The sequence below is a fragment of the Vespa mandarinia genome, chromosome 17 (genome assembly GCF_050613455.1).
Source record: "Vespa mandarinia isolate Hongniang chromosome 17, ASM5061345v1, whole genome shotgun sequence".
Taxonomy (NCBI): Eukaryota; Metazoa; Arthropoda; class Insecta; order Hymenoptera; family Vespidae; genus Vespa; species Vespa mandarinia.
The window spans coordinates 1,065,001-1,090,688 of NC_140826.1; the positions used below are offsets into that span (position 1 = coordinate 1,065,001).

A 25,688-nucleotide genomic window follows, 5' to 3' on the forward strand; every position below is an offset into this window, starting at 1 on the left:
AAAATCTACGAAACTTAGAATCAACAGAGTTTTTTCTTTTTCTTTGTCCTGTTTTTTTTTCTCTTTTATTTGTTTTCGTTTCTTTTTTTTCTTTTTCTGTTTCTTTTTTTTTTTTTAAAGTTATTTCTTTTCTTTAATTCTTCTTCTTCCCTCCCTTTTTTTTTTCGTCTTCATTGGACTATTCATAAACTCGTTTCACGAGATTTATCGTTAGAGCCTTATCGATCGATATAAAAGAGGTATGATCGAACAATCGAAATAAAAATTAAGACTTAAAGAGAAAGAAGACGTGCCTTTTCCGTTCACCTCGAAGAATCTACGAAGAGTGCCGCTCCCAGTCGATAGAATCGCGTTCAATTGTCGTCGATTGAATACACTTATCATATTCGTTTATTATTTTTATTTATTTGAGAAGAACGCACAATTTTAATATATATATATATCTAACTAATTATTTATTAAACTTTAATTTTAATATATATATATATATATATATATATATATACCTAATTAATTATTAAAAAACGATTGAACAATTTATTCGTATTTGCATAAGAGAAAATATTCACTGTCATTATACATTAATATCTGTTAAATTTGGAAAGAAAAAAATATAATGTGGAAAATGACAGCCATCGTAATTACGTCGATTATATGTCTTTTTAAATTTAGCACGACAAAATTTGACCTTTGAAATGCTCGTAATCTTAATAGGTCAAATACGTATTTTTTTTCTTTATCTTTTTTCTTTTTTGTTTTTCTCTTTAATTTCGAACGAAAAAATAACTGTCATCTTGGTAAGTCGATTAAATATTTTTCTTTTTGTTTTAATTTTGAACGGTAAAAAAAATGGCATATAAAATGACGATCATGCTTCGTCACATTTTACGTTGACAATATTTCCCTCCCCCACTCACCCCGCTTACCCGTTCTTATCTTAATCTTTACTTTTGCTCCAACAGCCGTTAGATATTCTCTACGTCAGGATGAATATTCAAAGTATCGATCCTTCTCTATTGCATTTTTAACCAAAGTTGTTCCCTTTGTGTTCCACATTTTTGCGTGACGACGCAAAAGACAGACGGAGAATATATATATGTATATACATATATATATATATATCTTACGATATATATATATATATTTTTTTTTTAAATAATATATTTATAAATTATTTTATAATATATTTATTATAAAATTATATAATTGTATTAATGTATATTTAATATTTTTTAATTTAAATTAAAATCTTTTTTATTTATTATTTTTCATTTTAATATTTAATAATTTATATTTAAAAAAAATATTAAACAAATTTAAATATTTTTTATATTTATATTTAAATATTATATATTTTATATATATATATATATACATTTTTTTAAATAATATATTTATAAATTATTTTATAATATATTTATTATAAAATTATATAATTGTATTAATGTATATTTAATATTTTTTAATTTAAATTAAAATCTTTTTTATTTACTATTTTTCATCATAATATTTAATAATTTATATTTATATTTATATTTAAATATTATATATTTTATATATGTACATACATATATATATATATATCTTATTTTTAATTGTCTAACGTTCCTCATTAAATATATTTAATCAAACAACAATATCGTCAAATGACAATGATTAATTAATAATTGAATAATATGATTAAACGATTATAAATAGTTGCATACCACACGATAATAAGCCAACAGGTTGAGAAAAGTTTTAGAAATATTTTTTATAACGATGTTACAATGTGACACGAAAATATAAAAAAAAAAAAAAAATGAAATTCGAATGGAAAAGAAAAAAAGAAAAAAAGAATAAATAAAGGACAAAGGAAATAAACTCACCACCGTTCGATAGTCCTCTCGAAAATGCATCAGGAATTTATAGACATTGATCGAACAACGACGATATTTGTAGACGTCCATCCAAGTATCTGACATCGTTCTCTCGAATCGATCTCTTTTGTACGAATACACACCTTCTCTGATTAACCTATTCTGTCTATCACAATGTATCCTTTTCGATCGAAACCGACACACGAAGGAGTTACTTTGAAAACCTATCGGATTAACCGAGGATCAACGACGTAATTGTTCCTTTATAGAAATCGTAGAGATGTCTTTGTTGTTATATTAACAAAAAAAAAAAAAAAAATAAAAAGAAAAGAAAAAGAAAAAGAAAGAAAAAAAGGAAGAAAGAAAGACACGAGAAAGAAAATAGAACGACACGAGTCCGACATTATTAACATTGTTCGATATAACTATTTTTTTTCTTTTTTTTTTTTTTTTTCGATTTATTAATAATGTCAAATGTTCTCTAAAGAAAAACAAATCAACGTCACGATATCTCGTTTCTATTTAATTTACTTTTTATATATGATAATAAATTGAGAAATGATAAAATAAAAATATTATTTTCCATGATAACGCGTAATTAAAACTTCGTAACGGTCAATAAATCCTATCGCGATATCCGATTGTAAATATTTAGTTAGTTACCAGCATTGTGTAAAATAGTTATTTTTAATGTTAAGTAGTTGATCAAATAAACGACTAAATAAAAAAGTTTATGTTAATTAGCGAGATATTTAAGAAATCACATAATAGAGAACACGTGCGTAATTGAATTTTAAAATATAGAAATCTTTTTTCCTAAAAAGAAATAAATTTGTTATTTTGTGAACACATATGTTTAACTCTGGCGATCCAATTTAATACAATTTTTCGACGAATAAAGTGACATCTAGTGTTCGATTTTGTATTTAAAAATGTTTTACCTACATGCTTTCAAAAAATCCATACTTTTGTAATATTTACATATAAAATATTGAATTTTTGTAATTAATAAATTAAATATTATAGATTATATTATTGTTTAAAGAGAAAATGTCAAACAAATTTTAATTATTACGTGATAAGATATAATGTTACCGACAGAGTAGGAGAAATAAACTGCAATATCAGTTGAAGAATACAAATTATCTACTGTCGCTTCGTTGTATCATCATAAACATTGTAAATTCTATTAGCTCAATAATACTCGCTTTGTTTACGATTATTACATAGATATATGTATATATCGTAAGATCTCATCACGTGGAGATCATTACATTGAATGTTCTATTATGAGTATGAAAAATCAAATGAGAAAATTAAAAATTAATGACATACATACAAATTAAAAAAGAAAATTTTACTGAAATTTTAATGTAAAAAAAATTATTTTATATAATATCTATTCATTTTCCTCGTAATACATACTTCATGATCACAGAAAAAAAGAAACTGTAAGAAAATATTAATTTTTATTGAAAACTTTATGTAACTTAAAAATAATAAGAGCACTTATATATTAAATATTTATAAAAAGAAAAAAAAAAGAACTTAATATTATTTTAACGAAAAAGAACCATGTTTTAATACGATTACTTGCAAATGACTGAGTGCCTCGTCTAACCTAAAAACAAATGTATAAAATTTATGTATATTCAATATTATATATATATATATATATATGAAATTAAAGAAATATACATTATGTAAACATTATATTACTTTTTCTGACAAGTTTCTATATCATTGTACGTTGTAGTAAAATCTTTCATTCCATTGTATACAGCTTGATATGTTTGTAAATTATTGTTTATCAATTCTCTGATATGCTGAAGAGTATTTTTGCATTCTTTAAGAGTTTCTTCTAATTCTAACCATTCTTCCGTTTTCTCAGGAAGAATTATATTTTTACATCGTAATTGATCCAAAGGTTCCAAAACCGAACACAAATGTGACATAATATCTTTTATAGAATCTATCTTACCACTTCCTTTGTAATATTAAATATTAATTAAAAATAATATTGCAAAAGATATATAATGATAAAAACATTTTTATATAATGTTTATTACTTACTAATGTATTCATTTATTTCTTCAATTTGTGCATCTAATTCTGTTTGAGCAATACTTAAATGCATTATATCCCTTTCTCTAGTCTTTAATTTAAGTAATTTTTCTTCATCGGATGCACATTCTTTTGCAATATCAGCTAACTGTCTAATAATAGTCTTTTTCATGTCTTCTGATTTATTTTTTGTCAGATGCTCTAACATAATAACTTGAAGATAATCATTGTACAATAATTTTAATTCCATATCTTTGGTTCTTGCTTCTTCCTCCTTCGATGATTCTAATAATATGTGAGAAGGCAACATCGAATGTCTCGACATAGTTTTTTTCTTTTGAAAGAGATCTATAAAAAAATTACAAGAAATTTCATACTTTCATTCAAATTATACTTAATGATTATGTTATAAGAAAAAAAAAAAGAAGTAATTTCTATGTAATATCATTGATGCACATTGATATCCCTTACTTACTATTTGGCTGTATAAAATCATAATTTACTCTAGCTTTTTGTCCAGAAGATGATGCAACGTTAATAGACATATTACTTGATATATTTTTCTTTTTCATTTCTGGCGTTGCTACGTATCGACTTGAATCAATAAATATACACAAAATATGTTACAAAATAACATTACTACAAACAAGCTAGTAATAGTTATTACAATAAGTATTACAATAAAAAACAATTTATATCTTTAAAACTTAAACAAAAAAAACAATTAAAAACAATTATACCTTTGATTTCCTTGACTATCTAACTTATGTTTGTCCATGGTGGTTAGAAAAAAATATACAAAATGTAATGAATATTTTAACCTTTCAATATTGTTTACTTTTTCTTCATTCGAGTTTCTAATTATCTTAGATTATTTCTTCTCTTTTTTCGATTATGTGTTCATAATAAATTCCATATTATTTAAATTATTGCTTACAAAATTATCGTTTTAAATTATTGATGTAAACAAAATGCACTATTCAAACTTTAATATATAACATAATAATATTTCTAACGATATGTGGCAGCACTGGTCATGCATATAATGCGCATGCGCAATCTGAAATCATTTTAACCTTACTAGCAGTGTACAATTCTTTATAAAGAAATTAAAACTGATTGGTTAATTTGGACAGAAATGAAACAAGTAATCGATTGACATTAATTGAGTATTCAGCTTACTGTATCATGGCGGGAATTTTGTAAGAGAAAATTACTTGAGAATGTAAATTTATAATCATTAAATAATATATAACTTATTTATAACCTCTAGATTTTGTAATTTTCTCAATTGTAATACGAAATCACATTATAATAGCGTCGAATAAATATAACAATAATTGAATTAATAAATATAAGTATAATAAGAGCATAAAAATATATTTACAATACCGATAATAGTAATCGATATAATAATATTAATAACTATTTAGTTATATAATTAATTACTAGTCATATTTGTTTTTACTATTATTTTTATTTTTTTATATTATTACTATAACTATTATATTACTATAATATTACTATAATATTACTATAATATTCTTTTTCGTATTAAAATTGAATAAATTTCAAAATTATTAACAATCTTTTATTTAATATATTTTTTTTATACGTTTTGTTCAATGGAATTAATTTAGTTACTCAGTTGCTATATTTTAATATAAGATTCAATCTTTTTCTCTCAAATTTTCTAATAATCCCTAAAATTATTTTAATTTTATCCGAATAAAAAGATTAGTAATTAAAAAATTTTGATTTTAATGAAATGATATCAGTAAATATAATTCTCTAAAAGTAACGATAAAAAATAATTTCATACTTAATCCGATTAGTTTTATGTACCCACAAAATTTTATTAAAATTAAAAAATCTCATTAGAATTAGGATTATAACATTACGACTACCGACTTTTTCTTTTACATTATTTTTTTTTTTACATTTTTTTTTACAATCAATTTAACGAATATTCGAATAAGCAAGAAAAAAAAAGAATAAAAGAATTTATTCCTCATTATATTTAGTTCATTTAATTTTACAATAATAAGTAAACAAAAATAAATCAATTCAATTAACGTTATAATTACACAAATAATTATGATTTCGTTGATCGTAAAAGAAGAAATTTGAAATAAATAAAATAGAAATAACATTTGAAATGAATTAATTTAATTTATGTAACTTTTTCATTTCATTTTCTTTTTTTCCTTTATAAAATTAATTTGTATAGTTGATGTTCGAAGATTAATGTTGTATCCTAGGTATTAATAAAGAATCATGGAGCGATAAAAATATATTATATCGTTTTCTATCTTAAAATTAGGAAAAATATTGAAATAAAATGTTAAATTTAAAAAAAACAAAAAAAAACATATATAAAGACTTGATTACAAATGTCTCAATTGAATCTATTTATATATATATATGAAAATAATATATTTTCAATATCGTTATGGATATATTTTGAAATTAATATACGTAAAAATGGTACGAACTTTTCGGACGAATTAATAATTATATAATAAGAAATATTAGATTATTAATATAAAACTGCTAATGAAGTATACAAGAAAAATTGATATGATAAATTATAATAACAAGAAAATTTTCATCGATTTCTTTCTAATTTGACAATTAGATTATTAACGCTCAAATGAACGACAATTAAGAAATGAACAATTTTAAGCTATGATAAACTTAAATATGTGATAGTTTTTACAAATGGTCGATTTAACATTAAAAGTCGAGGAGTGATAGAAAAATCGAAATTTCATTTATTTTAGAAGATATAGATCTTTCTTTTTTTTTTTTAAGATGATATATGAACTTTGAATATATGTTTTGACCATGAATAGAGCATGTTCCAGACGCAATCCTGACATACATACATACACAGACACACACAAAGACAGGCGCGAGTGTGCGGAATGCTGATTAGACTTTACCTTCTCGTGGTGCACTCTAGCTTATGTCAAAATATTCTAAATTGTACCGCCAAAATGTCTCATATCTTTTAACCGAAACAGATATCACAATTTTGTCACACTTGAAAATCTTATATTAAATTATTACAATTATTAAAATTTTTAATTATTAAATTATTAAAAAATCTGAGAAGACTAATAATAATAATAATAATAGTAATAAAAAGAAGAAGAAGATGAATTTGATAAAGATAATAAAGAAGAAGGAGAATAAAGGAAAAAAAAAACTGAACCGATTAAAATATAATGTAACGCTGATATATCGATCAATAATAATAATAATAATAATTAATGCAATAATGATAATAATCTTATTAGTCATAGTAAGTAGCGATAGTAATGAATTTTTTTCTATCGTTTATTCAAATAAAATAATATATAAATTTATGCAAGATTGATTAATCTATTTAATTCTTTAATCTACTTATTTATTAATATTAATTAATTAAGAAAAGAACGAAATGTAACGTAACACTTTACAATATCGAAGAGAACATTTGATATTTTTAAATTAAACAATCTAATTCAATTTTGTTATAATACTATTTAAGAACGTCAGTTTACTATTATCTATACATTTGTCTATCCGAAGATTAGTCCTCATAAACTCTATCATTTTACTTCCATTTCTCTCTCTCTCTCTCTCTCTCTCTCTCCCTCTCTCTCTCTCTCTCTCTCTCTCTCTCTCTCTCTCTCTCTGACTATTTCCAGAGAGAAGGAAGATACAACATACCTAAACTTTCCTATTATTATACAGCAACGCTTGCCAAAGATAGGAAGTTCGTCAAAGATCGCAGATAGAACAGGCGGTGTAATTTCATCGTGAGCATTCGAGACAAAGTGTCACGCGCGTTGTATAAGCCTTCTCGTTCTCTCAACTTCTAGTTCCTATTCCTAAGCCAGCGTTATCACTCAAAGAGATCTTATCATTGATGCTTTCTTACAACCAACGTTCCCATCGAACATCGTAAAGTTTTAATCATATTGTTACCCCGATAAATGATAGATATGTTGAATCTATTTTTTCTTTTTAATATTGTATTTAATAATAATTTTTAATATAGTACAGGATTGACCACTTAAATACTAAATGATTTTAAAATAGAAATAATTTTTACAAATTGCATTATATTTCGATGATCATCCTATATTTAACGTAACGTTTAATATCAAGTATCAAATAATATTTGATATATAGTATACGATTAAGTCAATATTATTTTGATGATAAAAAAAGAAAAAGAAAATAAGAAGATGAGAAAAGGAAATGTTTGTAATTTTTTGATAAGATCGAAACATACAAATTTTTTTTTTTTTTCTTTATTTCAGACATCGTAATTATATTTGTTCAATTGACCGAATAGAGCGATTCTATTTCGAAACGTTTAGCTTTTTTGGTTTAATTAGAAATTTAAATAATATTTAGCCAACATGGTCTAAAGTTGGGTCTTTGTTTTCTTAAAAACACACTTTCTCCTTTTTGTTATATTTCGTTTGTTTTTCTTTTTCTTTCCTCTTTCTTTTTCTTTTTTTTTTTTTTGTAATTATACATATTAGTCCAGTAAAAATCAACTGTCTGGGAAAATTATTCAATTGAAATGTTCAACTTTGTTAGTTTAATTAGAAATTTAAATAATATTAATTTAACTTGGCCCAAAGTGGTCTTTTAGCTTTTTAAAAATATACTTTTTCCTCTTTGTTTTATTTCATTTTTTCTCTCTATTTATTTTTTCTTTTTATTTATTTATTTATTTATTTATTCGTTTTTTTTTTTTTTTTTTTTTTTTAATTATACACAGTAGTTCAGTTGAGTGAAATCAAACGGTCGGAAATTCAAGTAAAATGTTTAACTTTGTTGATTTAATTATAAATTTAACTGATATTAACTCAACTTGATTTAAAAAGTGGTCTTTAGCTTTTCAAAATTGTATTTTCTCCTTTTTATTTTATTTCATTTTTTTCCCCTCTTTTCTTTCTTTTTTTCTTTCTTTTTGTAAATTTAGATACACATACGTAGTTCAATTGAGTCGAATCAGTTAATTCGGAAATGATACGGTTGAATTGATAAACTTTGTTATCTCTATTATAAATTTAATTAACAATAACTCAATTGAAAGAATGTAATTGATTCGTCGTACTTTAATTATTCTTCCGATTCAAAATTTTCCTTTTAAGAAATATGAATATTTCTTTAATTTGTTTCATATCCCAATATTTTTGTTTTAACATTTGTTTCATTTGATTACATTGAAAGAGAAAAAAAGAGAAAGAGAGAGAAAGAGAGAGAGAGAGAGAGAGAGAGAGAGAAAGATTTCATTTAAAAAAATTTTTATAAGATATCTTTAATAACATTTGAAATAGTAAAAATAATTTTTCTAATGGTATGAAAAGTCTAAGATAAAAAATATCAGAATGAAGGATTCTCTGTTGTTAATTTAAACAAAATAATAATGATTATATACATAATATATAAATATAAATATGATTATACAATGAACATATTTAATAGTTTAATGGTTGTAAAATAATTTAGAAGTAATTCAAACGATTCTATGTGAACATTTTCTCTCTCTCTCTCTCTCTTTCTCTTTCTCTTTCTACACATTTGAATATAATTATAAAAGATTATATCGATTTATTCAAAATTAATTAACATATTTAATTGTTTAATCGTTGTAAGATAATTTAGAAATAATTCAAACGATCCTATGTGAACATTTTCTCTCCTCTCTTTCTCTCTCTTTTCTACATAGCCATTCACATTTGAATATAATTATAAAAGATTATATCGATTTATTTAAAATTAATTAACATATTTAATTGTTTAATCGTTGTAACATAATTTAGAAATAATTCAAACGATCCTATGTTAACATTTTCTCTATTTCTCTATTTCTCTATTTCTCTCTCTCTCTCTCTCTCTCTCTCTCTCTCTCTTTCTCTTTCTCTCTCTTTGCACAGAATAGTCACATCTGAACAAAATTATAAAAGATTATATCGATTTATTGAAGATTGATTAACATATTTAATTGTTTAATCGTTGTAAGAGAATTTCGAAATAATTCAAGCGATTCATGTGTGAACATTTTCTCTTTTTCCTCATCCCGCCCACTTCCACCCCCGTATCCCTACTCACCTCCTCTCTCTCTCTCTTTCTCTCTCTCTTTCTCCTTCTATCTATTTCATCTATGTGTATGTATACACATAAATTTCAAATGGCCAGACCAGAGTCATAGATTTTCTGCGTTCTCGTCACGCGTTTAATGCGTCGACGCATCGTCGTTCTATGAGGCGGACGATAATTGATTAGTAGTCCTGTAATTAAATTTCCACGTCGTATTATCATCGTCAGGATGGACGTGACTTTTTATCCGAAAATTCCCCAATCTATCTCTATCTATCTATTTATCTATCTATCTATCTATCTATCTATCTATCTATCGTATCCATCTATCCATCTATCCGTCTATCCATCCATCTATTTATCTATCTATCTATCTTCGTTTATAAATTTCCAAAAGAGATACCAACACTTTTTTGTCCCTCACACACCCACCCCCATCCGACCTTCTTTACTTTTTCCGATCTTATCGTTTACCGTCTTATCGTTTTTTTATTAAATAACTTTTCACGAATAAGGCAATCCCTTGGCCAGTACCTACACACACACACACACACACACGCGCGCGCGCGTACACACACACACATATATATATATATATATGTATCCATCCACCGTTTGTTTTATCTGAAACTATCTTAAGTACCAATATAACCCGGGGAAAGCCTCCGTAATATTTTGTGCGTATAGATAACGGACTCACGGAGTTACTTAGAAGTTAGTCGCTAAAGTAAGAGAAAGATTAGGGGCTATCGTAAAGCCTAACTCCCGAGCGTGCGATTCTCTTGTTAATTTTACCGTACTGAGGCGCAACTTGTGCAGCACACTCCCTCTCCTACGTCGTCGTCGTCGGTGCAATTTTATTTTATTCTTTTTTTTCTTTCTTCTTTTTTTTTCAATTTTTATTTTCATTATCCTTTATCAGAACTTTCATTTCTTATTTTTTTTTTTTTTTTTTTTTTTACTCCATTTTTATACCAACGTTAGTTATTCGTACAATTTCTTCATTCTTCGAATTTGATAGACGTGCAATTTTTCTTTCTTTTTTTTTTTTTTAATCTCTTATCGTTTCTTTCAAGTTTCAAAATTATAAGAGATAAATGATACTTCTTTTATTATTGTATATTTATTCGTGATCATTAATTGTAATGTTTCTGTATTAATTTTTCGTCATCGATATACTTATACGTTCGATAATATTTTCAATTTTCTTTTTTTATTGTTTTGATATATTTAACACGATCGTTAATATCTTTATTTAATTTTTATTCCCGATACGCGTATTAATTATTTATTGAAGATATTTAATACTTCAATAAAATTTTCATCGATGTAGTTATACCCCCGATAATATTATCAATACTCTTTATTGTTTTTACACATACATATATATATATATATATACACATATATATGTGTACACACACATACATTATTCGATACGATCGATGATATTTTTAATAATCTTTTTGTTTTCTTTTTTATTTTTCTATTATTCGCAACAATCCGTCAATCCGTATTAATTATTCATAGGCGATAATATTTCTATATAAAAAAAAAAAAAAAAAAAAAAAAAAAATACTTTATCACGATAATTACATAATCGATAATATTTTTAATACTTTTTATTTATTTTTATCTATACATTCGACATAATCGATAATATTTTTAACATCATCCTCTTTCTCTTATTCCCAATAATATTTTGATTGGGATTTAGTTTTCAAGCGATATCAAATCGACGATAAAAATCTATATAGATCTTTCGTCATCGAAGGAAATCATAAAGTATTTTTATCCAATGGTAGTTTTTCATCGTCTCTATCTATATCGTACAAGCGTATACTCGATCCAAAACGAAGGCTTAACGTTAAATGTTTCCTCCTTGGCGCTACGTAGCTATCGGGCTTGGCTGTAAACAGTGCTTAGGAACTTGAACGAGGCTACTTTCGAGAAAAAGTATATAATGTGAATTTCGTGTTACTTCCGACTTATTTCTAATTAATTTCCTCGTAACCCCATTCCCAGCGTCCTTTCGTCGTCCGTTAACCGTTTCAGAGTTTGACCTCGGTCCTTTGCACGGCCAATATCTCTGACATTGCTCACACAAACATGAACTGACACACACACACACACATATATACGAACATACACACACACACACACACACACAAACACACGTATACTTTATCTTCTCTTATGGGACCTCTAGATCTATGTAAAATATACATGTACCTATATATAAATATATAGCTATCCCTGTACGTATATATATCTACGTGTATATATGGCTTTATGTGTAATTGTTTATATACCCAATATAACCATGAGAGTATCCAAATGTATGTGTAAGTTAGTAAGTAAATGCGTGTGCATCTCAACTACCTGGTTTCTCTGGTACACACAAATGCATCTACCATAAAGGTAGCATGTAATGGGAAATATGCAAACTTGCGATGAACGTGAAGTAAACACGGAACGTAAACTGGTGTGTTAATTTCAAGGCCGACGCCAAGATGAAATGGGTGCTTCACCGTTTTAATTAACCGCATACTGGGTATCACTGTGATACCGTGATTAAGAATTACGGGACACGTTAAGAAATATATTGTGGATTGTTCTATTCACATTGACCGATCATTCGAGTTAACCTGAAGTAAACCAATTTCATAATGAAGGATATATTGTTTCGTTTTTAATTTTTTTTCTCTTTAATTTTATTTCTTTTTATTTTTTCTTCTTTCTTTTTTTTTTTTTTTTTTTTTTTTAATAACTCGCAGTAAATATGAGAATTAAAAATTAAGGTAGAAATTGGTACGAAATTTGAAATTATAACAAGTACGATATTAATTTAATTCATTAAAGATTTGAATAAATTAAATTCATTTATTTGTTTTTTTTAATTTTTTTTTATCGAGTACAGAATGTTCATTGAGGCATTTTAAATAACCATTGAAATATTCTACGGTCTCGTTCCTTTCGATTTATTTATTTATTTATTTATTATTATTATTATTTTTTTCTTTTTAAATAAATTATTGTAAAAAAATAAACAAATGAGAATTTTTGTATTCTAAAAGAGTTTATTGATTTTTTACATTTCCGTTTTTCTCATTTTTTTTATTGTTTTTTTTTCTTTTTTTTTTCTTTTTTTTTGCAAATGTCCGCGCAGGTGTTTCAATTACGTAATGGAATTTGTTGTCTTTTATTTCTTATTTGTTATTTTTGTTTGTTTTATTTAGCTTTTTTGTTTGCATTTCGTTGAAACCGCAATTACAGTTTTGATGGGACGTAAAATCGAACAACGGGATGATGGGGTTTTGTAATGTTGCCGTGCAATCACGTAAATGAATGCAACCTATATAAACGTCTCGATTTAATTACGACGTGAGACAGTGATTGGACGATTTATATCGGATTCATTATTCCTACTGTTTTGACACTTAAGTCTGTGGGATGTAAATATTTTTTTCTCTTTTTTTTTTATTTTTTCTTTATTTTTTTTTCGATCAAGAAATATCTTATATATGTGCAATGTGATCAGTAAATAGTTGTTTTCTTTTTTCGAAATAATATATATATATATATATATATATATATATACATATATACTGTATTATACTTATATTATATATTATATATTATATTACTGTAATAAGAGTTACAGATTATTATATACCATATAAGTACCCATACATGTTACTATTATGTAATTATGTAAATATTTATATTATTTATATGCATTATTAATTTTTTTTTATACAATGATCATTATAGAAGAGAATCAAAGTTTTTATTTTTTAATTTGTCTTGATCTATTTTACAACTTTTATATATACAAATGAATCAAGTTCGATCTAAAGAAATATCGAAAAAATCTAAAGAAATTACTCTGTTATATGACGAGAAAAAACGAAAAGAAAAAAATATGATATCTTCAAGTAACAATTCTTATTCTGAATATATCAGTTCCTGATATATAATACATAAAATATAATACATAAAAGTTCGAATAAAACATTTATATACTTACTCAAAAATATTCTTTCTATAAACAATGAAACATATTAACGAAACATATTATTAATTCAGTTTTTTAGGATCAGTCTTAGATCAGCCAGTATTTATTCACTGTAAATTAACCGATACGATTTTTCAATTTCCAACGAACGAATTCAGCTTTATTGAATTTTGAGTACCTCCTCTTAGGACATCGCAAATTGTATTTATCCTATTCTACAATTGTACCTTAACATTCGGGTCACGTATATCTCGGAAAGAACGGGTACGACCACCATTGTGATGATCAAGCTTTTTTCGCTCTCTCTCTCTCTCTCTCTTTCTCTATCTCTCTCTCTTTTTTTGGTATTTTTTTTTTCTTTTTTTATTTTATCGAACGAACGAGTACGACGAATAGTGGTCAATCAAAAACTCTCGGCGATCTTTCTCACTGTAGAGGTTTTTTTCGCACGATTTTTGACCAGCACTGTTCGCCCACCCAGTCATCCCTCTTTCTCGACGTCATTAATTAACGAAACGAACATCGAGTATATGACGTCGGTCCGTTGGGGGCTCAGGTGGAGACGGCAAATTTGATAGACACCAAATTGACAAAGCTCGCGGGGCTGGGGAGTATTTAATTATAGGGAAATAATCTGATTATCGGTACCATTTAAAATTTTATGCAGGAATATTGGTAGTAGAAAGGGTGAGCTTGGTTAAAGATATCCTTTATTAAAAAGACTGAAAAAAGAGAGAGAGAGAGAGAGAGAGAGAGAGAGAGAGAGAGAGAAAGAGAGAAAGAGAAAGGTATACAGAATCGAAAGTTTAAAATTATTCATTGTTGTTGTCCATTGAGTTACTCGTTTAAAATTAATGTTTTATTTATTTTTTCTTTTTTTTTTTTTTTTTTTTAATAAATTAAATAGAATAAAGAAAGTGAAAGGGAAGGATTAAAAGGAGAAATAAAATTATAAAAAGGAAATAATTATATCTGTCTGTTCATTGAATTGTACATTTTTTATTTCGAAGAGTGAAATCATTTGGAGAAAGTTTGTAAAAAAAAAAGAAAAAAAAAGCAGACAGAAACAAAAATAAAATAAAAACTTAAAAAATGTATTATCTTCATTCGTTGAATCGTTTTTATTTAATCAATGATTTTATAATACTAACACAATCAATCGTTATATTAATTTAAACGTGTTGGATGTATATTTCTGTAACAAATATTCGTACATTTTTATTTCTATTGATTTAATCTGTTTATTTTTTGATTCTATATATATTATATATATATATATATATATATATATATATATATATATATATTTTTTTTTTTTTTTTTTTTATTAAAATAGATCCATAGAGACGGCCCTGACCATTGAGTTTGATTTAAAATAATGAATATTTTTTGAAGTTCTTCATCCACTCCATTTTCATTTCCCGTGCGATTTGTATAACTTGTCTTGTTTTTTTTTCTTTTTTTTTTTTTTGAGATCCCTCGTGAATCTTTCTTAACCATTCAATTGCATTTTTTTCCTCTTCATCATTTAAAATATATTCTAAAGTGATGAGATGAATCTTTTTTGATGGTGGAACAAAATCAAATAAAAGGCTTTTTTTCTGAGCATTTGCCAATTGTCAAATAGTATTTGAACTAAGTAATGTAAAAGAAAAAAAAGAAAAAAAAAAAGAAAGCAAATATTCTACATTCGATTATTTTAATCAATTTATAATAATAATGGAACAAAATTAAAATCGAATAGTGTAATGATGTAACATTATTTAAAACTATTGAGAAAAATTTGTATTGGTGATCCTTGAAGTGATAATTTTTTTATATTTGGACTGTTTAAACAACGTTACATATTATAAATAATTAAATTTTCTACATATTTTGAAATTATATTTAGAAATGAAATGTCCATAGATAAACAATAATATTCTATTAATTTAGTGAATAATTTAAAGAATTTTTTTGTGATTTTCTTTTTTCTTTTCTTTTTTTTTTTTTTTTTACAAAGATTTAATACTTCTACTATCTTCTTTAACAATTTACAAAACTGTAATTATTTTTTGAAAATTCACGAATTACCTAAACAAACTCACGGGTCATATATATATGTATATACAATATATGTACAACCGGTATATAACACTTTGACTATCTTACCTTATAAAATTGTGTTTCTGCCTTTTTAACTTTCCTATCTCTTCCTTTAATTATTTGTACTATGTTTAGTTTTCTGTCCTTATAATCTGTTAACCCTTCATAACTAACTTGTAAGTCCAACTCCCTTGAGATATCATTCTCTTTCAATCTCACCTTTTCCCGTAAATCTTTCTTATTCTTTATTTTCCTTCATGATACGCCTTAAGTAATTTATTATTCTCCATTTCAAAGAAAAGAAAATATTTAGAGAGAGAGAGAGAGAGAGAGAGAGAGAGAGAGAAAAAATAAAAATACAAAGAAAGAAATATCAACAATTTACTTGAAAAAGTTAATATTAAAAATCATTTTTCTTAAGACGCAAGGTTTATATTTGAACGTAATTATTATGATCATTACGATATTTGTATGATTGATTGTACGAATGGAGATACAATAAAAATCTATAAAAGAAATAAAAAAAAGAAAAAAAAAAATAAAGATAAATAAGTAATACAAAATATTAAAATATCGATATAAGATTACGTTTTGAAATTTTCTTTCGTCCTTTTCTTAGATAGGTTTGACGAATTGTAAACAGGATGAAGGAAAGCTTGTAAAACCCGTTCGAGGAGCCGATCCATTATCCTTCCTGTGAAGGACAAGGATCGAGATAGAAAGGATCCCTCGTCAAACCGAAAGGGCTGTGTAAAACGGAAGAGGAAATAGTCGAGGTTGCGAAACTTTCCCTCTAAGGAAAATCCTTCTAACGTTGAATCGCGTTTTCTCCTTTTACAATTTTAAAATTTTTGCTCTCGTTGTTCATGTTTTCAACTTATCTCAGACATATGTACATACATAGTAGACCGACAAATCGTTTATACATCTTGTAAATACGTATACTACGATATTTACATCATATTAATAAATATAATTGAATGGAATTAAATGTATTAAATAAAAAGTATAATTGAATTGGAAATTTTATGAAAAATAAATATATATTTCGAATGAATCGAAAATTTGTAAATCGTTATAAAAATATAATTGAATTGAGAAAATATTATTGAAAATATAATTTCATTTGTAAACAAACTTACGATTTATAAATCATAACAACAAATAGAAAAACATGATATCGATGATCGTATTAGAAATTCATTAGTATATATATATATATATATATATATATATATTAATATATTTAAGTAGGGAAAAATATATCATACAATTCTACAGATAAATATTTGAAATAAAATAATAATAATAAATTTCTCTTATTACAACATTAAAAATTTCTATTAACATAACGTTCTAAAAATATATAATATATCTATGTATAAATAAATAGTAATATTCTTAAAGAAAAAAATATATGAGATAAGAAAATTTCTTTTTTATTTCTATAGAAAAAGACAAAAGAATGAAAACGAACAGATTAAAAATGGTGATTAACTTCAGGATTTCCATTAAATCTCGAATTGTAAGGGATGGGAGGTGGGTGATGGGTCATATTATAAAAAACATTTTATCTAGACGAACGACAGAACTGATAAGAACGGATATACGGATGATCAGCGATTATGTGGTTAAATTTAAGGAGAACGCACGCCTTTAACGGACATTTGCATATCGTAAGAGCGACGGGCAATTAAGGTAACCAAGCTCGCTCTTTAATCCTACGGACGATTAATTTTGTGAACCGGTAATCCTACTCTCTGTCTGTCTTTCTTTCTCTCTCTCTCTCTCTCTCATGCCCACCCAAAGCAATGTTCCTACTACTTACCAGGTCCCTTTGCGCTTTCCATTTCTTTTTCTTTTGTTTTTATGCTGCTTTGTTTTTTTTCTATTTATTTCTTCCTTCTTTCCTTCTTTTCTTCCTCTTTCTCTTTCTCTTTCTCTCTATCCTGTCTCTCTGTCTGTCTCTCTTGTCGTCTTTTCCTTTCGGCGGATCTTCCCTTAAAACTTTTGTCTTTCTACCCTCTTTCTGAGAAACGCTTGAAAAACTTGCCAGTTTGCCGTCCTTAATATGTACCAGGAGCCGTTCTAAATGTAAAATTCTTTTCTCTCTCTCTCTCTCTCTCTCTCTCTCTCTCTCTCATTCTCTCTCTTTTTTCTCTCTCTTCCATTCTCTTTTTCTGTTGGACTATTCCTATTTCTTTCTTTCTTTCTCTCTCTGTCTCTCTCTCTCTCTCTCTCTCTCTCTCTCTTTTTCTACTTTTTCTACTTTAACATTCGATTTACGTACCGACTAATGCGATACTTATCGACTTTAAAATTTTTTTCTTCAAAAGAATCAATATAAAAAAAGGAAAAAAACAAAAAACAAAAAAGAAAAGAGAGAAAAAAAATAATTAAAAAAAATCTTTTTTCTTTTGTCCCATAAAAAGAAAATAATTCTTCTATTTTAGAAGAAATTTTGTTAATTAAAGTGGCACGATAAAATATTAGCAATAGCGAATTAATAATCAATAATAATAATAATAATAATAGTGAATTAATGAGAACGTGATATAAGTATTTAATCCTTCTCGAAATATTTTTCAATTTGGCTTTGATAAATTTTTGTTGATCCGAATGTTGCACAGAAAAAATCATCCCCCTCTCACCTTTTTTTTTTTGGTACATTTCGAACTGTTTATTTTATGATTTATGAAACGTATTACGATCATTTTGATCTTTTTTGAAATATAATTTAATTTTTTACGACTTTCGTTTTAATACTTCTTCCTTTTTTTTTTTTTTTTTTTGATACTTTCCAAGAGATTTGTATATAATAACGTATAAAATAACCGTGATTTTAGAGGTTTTTTAAAGACCGGCTGAGGTTGAGGAGAAAGGAATAACTTTTTAAAGAAAGATTTTTCGACCCGCATATTTTTATATATACTATCAACTTTTTGAAAACTATAACATTTTTGTTCAAAATTAAAATTCATATAAAATCTTGAAGTCTGTTTGAAACGTTTTAGCCCATATTGTATAATACATTTTTTATGAGTATATATATATACATATTTTTTTATATGCACATATCTATTATCAATTCAATTATATTTTTATGTTATACTCGTAACTTCGAATTTTATATTAGTATCTACGCTTTAGTTAATCGTTATATTTTATCGTTATGATTTATTACAAAGAAAAAAAAAAAAAAAAAAAAGAAAAGGACAACGCTTTCTTCATAATATTTGTATTACCACATTGTTATTTTTGCTTTCTTTTATTCAAAAAATTTTTATACACACATAACCGTTTTATGTATATCGATTTTTATTTAAACATAACGTATTTAATCTATTCCCTTAATTATCTCTATATAATTAAGATTTTCATAAATTATCGATTTTCTATGACAGCCATTACATTTATCTTGTGATTGTCAAATAGTATTCAGATTAACTTTGATACAAATACATACATATATTTGTTGTCTCAATATACGTGTAATATAATTTATAAATTTATTTAATTTGAAATTATACCAATTGAAATTAAACGATCAATCGATAACCAAACACGTCAAAGTATTTCAAATCCTAAATATAAGACAGTCAGTCATATAATTTATTTTATACTAAATAAAACAGGGTGTGTAAGAAATATAGCTCTTTTTTTTTTTATAAAAAAAATGAATTTAATTAAGAAAAGCTAAAAATTTCATACCCACAATATTGATGATAATCATCCTTGAGGATAACGTCCTATGGTAGGATGAAGGGGGGGGGGAGACTGGAAGAGGGATAGAAAAAATTCCTATGAAAGAAAAAAATATAAATTTATAAATACAAATTCTTAAAAAAAAAATATAAAATATAAGAAAATAAATACGTCTATTCTTAATATTTCTACTGTATTTATAAAAGTAAATCTTTAATTCAGGACTAATTACAAATCCCGACTGACAAATGATATTGTAAAATTGAGAAAAAGAAAGGAAGAAAAAAATCGTACATTCGGCTGCATATACGGGGTGACCCATAAATTCTCTCTGGGCATATATAATGCATAGTATTAGAAGATGAACGTCCATATAAACGTTTTTCTGTTATCTTTATCATTTAAATATCCTTAACTAACTCGTAAAATATTTCCCAGTTATTATGGGACATCTTCTGTATAAAGTGTATATATATATATATATATATATACTTTATACTCCACTCACTTGCCAAAATGATTAGCTCCATAAAAAAGGAGTGTAGAGAAACATAATGAAATAATATAAATTGCTTTTTAAAAAAGAATTTTCATTAAAATATAAATTGGAATAAACATTATAGTACGTATAACGTACCTTATTGCAGTATTTAAATTGCATTATTGCAACGATTTACATTAGAGTACGGAATTAATAAAATTGGCTTTTGAAATAAATTATTTTCTCATTCGACGGCTAAAAAAACTTTGTCGCTTAATGGTATTAAATAAAAAAAAAAAAAAAAGAAAAAAAAAATTAGGGAAATTTATTATCAATATAAAAAGTAAGGACTCCATCGAGTGATGTGACATTTAAATTTAAAAATATTCAAAAAGTGGAGTTCATCGATTTGCGTTCTGAATGGTTCATATATATGTACATACTTCCTTGTCCTAACTCGTATTTACATATACATATATATATATATATATATATATATATATATATATCTACATATAAAATCTAGTTCGTGCAGGCAATATCAAAATCTAGCCCAAAGAAAGACAGAGATAGAGAGAGAGGGGGGGCGGGCAGGGGGGAGAAGGGGAAGAAAGACAGATCATATTCAGTGAGTACGATGTGTGAATCGCGTGGCTCAAGCAGTAGACGTATGTCGAGAAGAACGATGGAGGAGATGATCGAGGAGGATGCGAAGGAGGTTGAGGGTCTAAAGAGAGTGGAGGTCGAGAAAGGTGAGGAACACGAAAGCCAGAACGTTGACGTTTTCCTACGAAACGTTCTCCTTTTCTCGTCCACGGTTTCCCGGTATTCTATGTAAATAGCAATCTAGTTTGCTTAGGGATCAACGACCCTCAGATTCGGGGCTTTGGCCGATGGAGGTTTTCGTCTTTGCGCCTTCGTCCTTGATCCCACCAGGTTTATCTACGACGTTTCACGGAAGCAAACCAAACCAAACCAACCCCATCCCTCTCTTATATATATATATATATATCTCGTTTTTTCCTTCTCTTTCTTTATCCCTATCCTCTACAGCCTATCCACCTGTCCATCGAATCGCACCAACACTTTTCTCACTTGCTCCTTGACTTTATTAAAAACATCGAGTTTTCTACGACGAATAGAATTACGTTCCACATACAACTATTTCCTACGATCGAATTGTTACCCTCTTCCCTCTTTTTTCAATCTTATCCTTTCGTTTCTCTTCACCTTTTTTCTTTTTTTATCCCGTTTTTGTCGCTCATATTTCCCTCTTATTTTACGCGAAATATGAAACACCGTGTTATCGAGAACATTTTTATTCTTTTCATATCGTCCGTCGAATATCGATGAAAATTTCAATTATTTGTCAACAATTAATTTCTCGTTTAAGTTTAAGGATGAAAAAAGAAGAAAAGAAACATTGTTATTAGATATAATTATTATAAGAGAAATCTATTGTATAAGTAAATGTTAATGTAAAGATAAAGTTATACAGTTCTTTTATAATGAATTAAATTAAAAAGACAAATTATAATATAATATAAAATTATAAAAATATATATGTATATATATATAAAGAAAAAAATATAATTATATAAAAAATATAAAAAAAATAAAAAAAATAAAAAAAATAAAAAATCTATAGTATAGATAATTGTATAGAAAAAAGAAAGTTATACAATTCGTTTATAACAAACTGAATTAAAAAAAAACCCTACCTACCTATTATGTGTATCAATGTAATCTTGGTCCTTTTTTTTTTCTTCTTTTCCTTTTTAATTATATAATGTTTAAAGTGAAATTATAAAATTGTATATACTTATAAGATTCGAATTGTTCCTTTTATAAATTGAAATTTTTAAATTATTAAATGTTCTATATCATGGTTTTTTTCTTTTTCTATTTAAACCATTATACACTATATTATCAAATTTAATAAGTTATTGAAAAACATTTCGATATTAATTGCAAGAGTACGTAGGAATTATGTCAGATAATAAATACTATAAATAATTTTCGAAAATAATTATCGAATGCCTCATATTCGTTTATAAACTCAAATTAAATTATAAGTAAAGATTGCCTATATTAGGAACAATCTTTTCTTTGTTTTCTTCATAATTTTATTGACCATTCAATGAAAAGAAAAAGTTTTGCAATATATTTTACATTCGATGAACTTTCATCAAACAATATTATATTTTAAAATATATTAATCCCCTAATATGTATAAAATGAATAAATATAAATTATTTTAAATGATCCAAATAGAGAAATCGATAGGATAATTCGGACTTTTAATCTCTAACGTTAGAGAAAGAAATATATAAATACACAATAATTACAATAATTATAGCAAACACAATAATTACAATAATTACAGCAAACACAATAAATAACAATAATTACAGCAAAACAATAAAGTATTTCTATGATATATATATATATATATAAAAAAAAAAAAATAATAAATAACAAAGTTTCATATCTTTACATCTTTTTTACATCTTAAAATCTCCTTTACTAATTAAACAATAATACAACTAAATAATGTAATAATGTAACTAAAATAAATGATAACATAATATATATTTTTTATTAATTAAACAATAATAAACAAAGATATTTTTATATAATAATAATGGAAGCAAAGTAAATATTACAAAAATAACTGATCTTTTATTTATTTATTTATTTTTCTTTTTTTTTAATTACACAAAAACAAAAAAGTGATTTAATTTCCCTTAAATTTGTTAAAAAGAAAATGTTTCATGTAAATACAGTTGTTAAAAAGTTCTCATAGTCTATTTTCTCTCTTTCTCTCTCTCTCTCCCTCTCTCTCTCTCTCTCTCTCTCTTTCTTTCTCTTTCTTTTTTATCTATGAATTTCAAATTTCTTAATTAATCAAAAGAAGAAAAAAAGAGAACATTTATGTCAAGTTCATTGAATAACAAGGAAATGGTATTTGGACGACCGATCACTATCGACATTCGACGTTTAAGCGCTTATTCAACATGCGTGCATGTACTCTTGAATTCGCTTACGTTTCCGACGATACGAAATCGTGACTGCTGTGAAACATGACAAGAAACTTTCAACGATTGAAAGACAGAGAGAGACAGAGAGACAGATAGAGAGAGAGAGAGAGAGAGAGAGAGAGAAAAATAGAGATAGAAAGAGATAGATAGAGATACTGCATCATTGTATCCGTTCCGTCGACTTACATATGTACATACATACCTATCATTCTTTTTCTATTCGTTGTGCCAGATATTTATACATATAAATATCCATATATATATATATATATATATATATATATATATATATATATTTGCTTTTTTTTTCATTGATGTCGTTGACAAATAAAGATAAAAGAAAGAGCGCGAGAGATAGATAGCGGAGATGGGGGTGTGGGAAGAGAGAGAGAAAGAGAGAAAGAGAGAAAGAAAGAGAGAGAGAGAGAGAGAGAGAAATGTACAGGAAAATAGTAAAAATGAAAATACGTAGGTATCTCCAATATATTCCCAAGTGTACCGGGTTGTGTAAGCGACGAGCCAGCTTAAAATAATCCAAACTCTGAAGGACGAATAGACTTTTCGTTCATATCAGACCGACGTTAAAGATACGTAAAATCGTTCTTGTACGAGATGCCACCGCGTCGGGTCAATATACGAATATGTTTGTATTCTCTTCGAGTGGAGTCAACGTTTTTTTTTTGTTTTCTCATTTTCTTTTCTCTTTTTATCTCTTTTAGATGCTTGACAAAATATTGTTCTGTCGGTTTTTATTGTTTTTCTTTTTCTTTCTTTTCTTGTTCTTGTTTTCTTCTTTTTTGTTTTATTTTTTTTTTGTTTCTTGCATTTTATTTTTCTCTTCTATTCTTTACGCGCGATGATTATACATATACGAACTCGAAGTTGCACGATAAGAACGAAAATGGACTTTGTGATATGTAAATATGTTTTTAAAAGGAATAGATACATAAATTTGTATATACGATATGTCATGTACGTGTATATTTTTATTTATTCATTATAGATTGACAATATTTTTTTAATTGTTAACACTAAGTATTTATACTTCTATTCAAAATGTATATTTAATTATAATATAATCTCATAGAAAATGAACAGAATGTATTAAATTAATCTAATACACATGAATACGATTATTATTATTATTATTATTATTATTATTATTATTATTATTATTATTATTATTATTATTATTATTATTATTATTATTAATCTAATCTTAAAAAAGGATTAAGTTTTTGAGGATTCAAGTGAAAGGTAAATATTCTTTTGTAATATGTGTTTAATACTTATTATTATATATAATTATATTTAATATTTATTTCTGATCATGAGATGTTAAGTGAAATGTATGAATATCGAGAAATTAAAAGAGACTAATAAGCAAATAGATGCGCGTTAATAAATATTGTGCAAATTGATATTATCACAGTATACTTGTTGAATATAACTATAAGCGATAATAACAATAAGTGTTCTCATGTAATAACGTATAGTTAGTAATGCTAATAATTTCTAAAGAGGCAATACCTAGTAATGTTTAATAAGATTCAGACAACTGAATGATGTAAGCCAGAAAGATATAGATTGATTGATTTATTGGCATATTTCGAAGTACCCGCGAAGATAGAAATGAAATTACGGAAGAGAAAGAGAAGGATTGAATTGAAATACAATCAGAGCATAGAAAAGGGAAAAAATATGTCTACCAGTCGGAGGCTGGTCATGATAGTTCGTTGAAATGCCTAAACAATTCCATGTGGACCACTTTTGTTCTGATAATCATATAGACTAGAGAGCATCAATGGATATTTCAAGGATAGATGCAAAACAAGCCTTGATTCGTCACGCATAGGCAACTACATTCACTATTTATTTATTGGATGGCTAGACACATTATTGAACCAGCGTACTTGACTAAAGTGTCTAAGCCCAGACAAAGTTGGCATCGTGTTTTTTATCTATGCTATTCCTTAGAGAAGATCCAACCAATTCCCATGGGCAGATATTTCCAATAATAATATATGACAATTAGAAGAAAGTACTGTAAATAACGAAAAGCACGAACGTGTGTGTCAATATGCCGGTCCCCTTGAACGGTCACGTTCAAAACAAAAGAAGAAAAAGGAAAGACATTATTTGGAAATTCACTAAGATGAAATATTCGACATGAAATGATCGATTGATGCTGTATCTGAATGTCCTCATGGTCGTTTGGATCGATGCTACGCGAGTTAGCGCGGCGATATATCATACAGTAATAAATAATAATTTTTAGACTTCATCGACAATCAATTAGTCAATAGCATTTCCTTAATAATGATAAA

The 25,688-nt window shown here is 26.1% G+C and overlaps 1 protein-coding gene across 1 annotated transcript; it reads right to left on the bottom strand.

Moving 5' to 3' along the window:
• Nucleotides 1-3,326: 3,326 nt before the first annotated feature.
• Nucleotides 3,327-4,924, bottom strand: LOC118450362 (uncharacterized). The gene is made up of 5 exons (XM_035886073.2): nt 4,664-4,924; nt 4,399-4,517; nt 3,933-4,271; nt 3,579-3,846; nt 3,327-3,480 (listed from the first exon to the last, which is right to left on the bottom strand). Exons 1-5 carry the CDS (start codon nt 4,699-4,701, stop codon nt 3,414-3,416), a joined length of 831 nt encoding a protein of 276 aa, XP_035741966.1. The 5' UTR covers nt 4,702-4,924; the 3' UTR covers nt 3,327-3,413.
• Nucleotides 4,925-25,688: the final 20,764 nt, after the last annotated feature.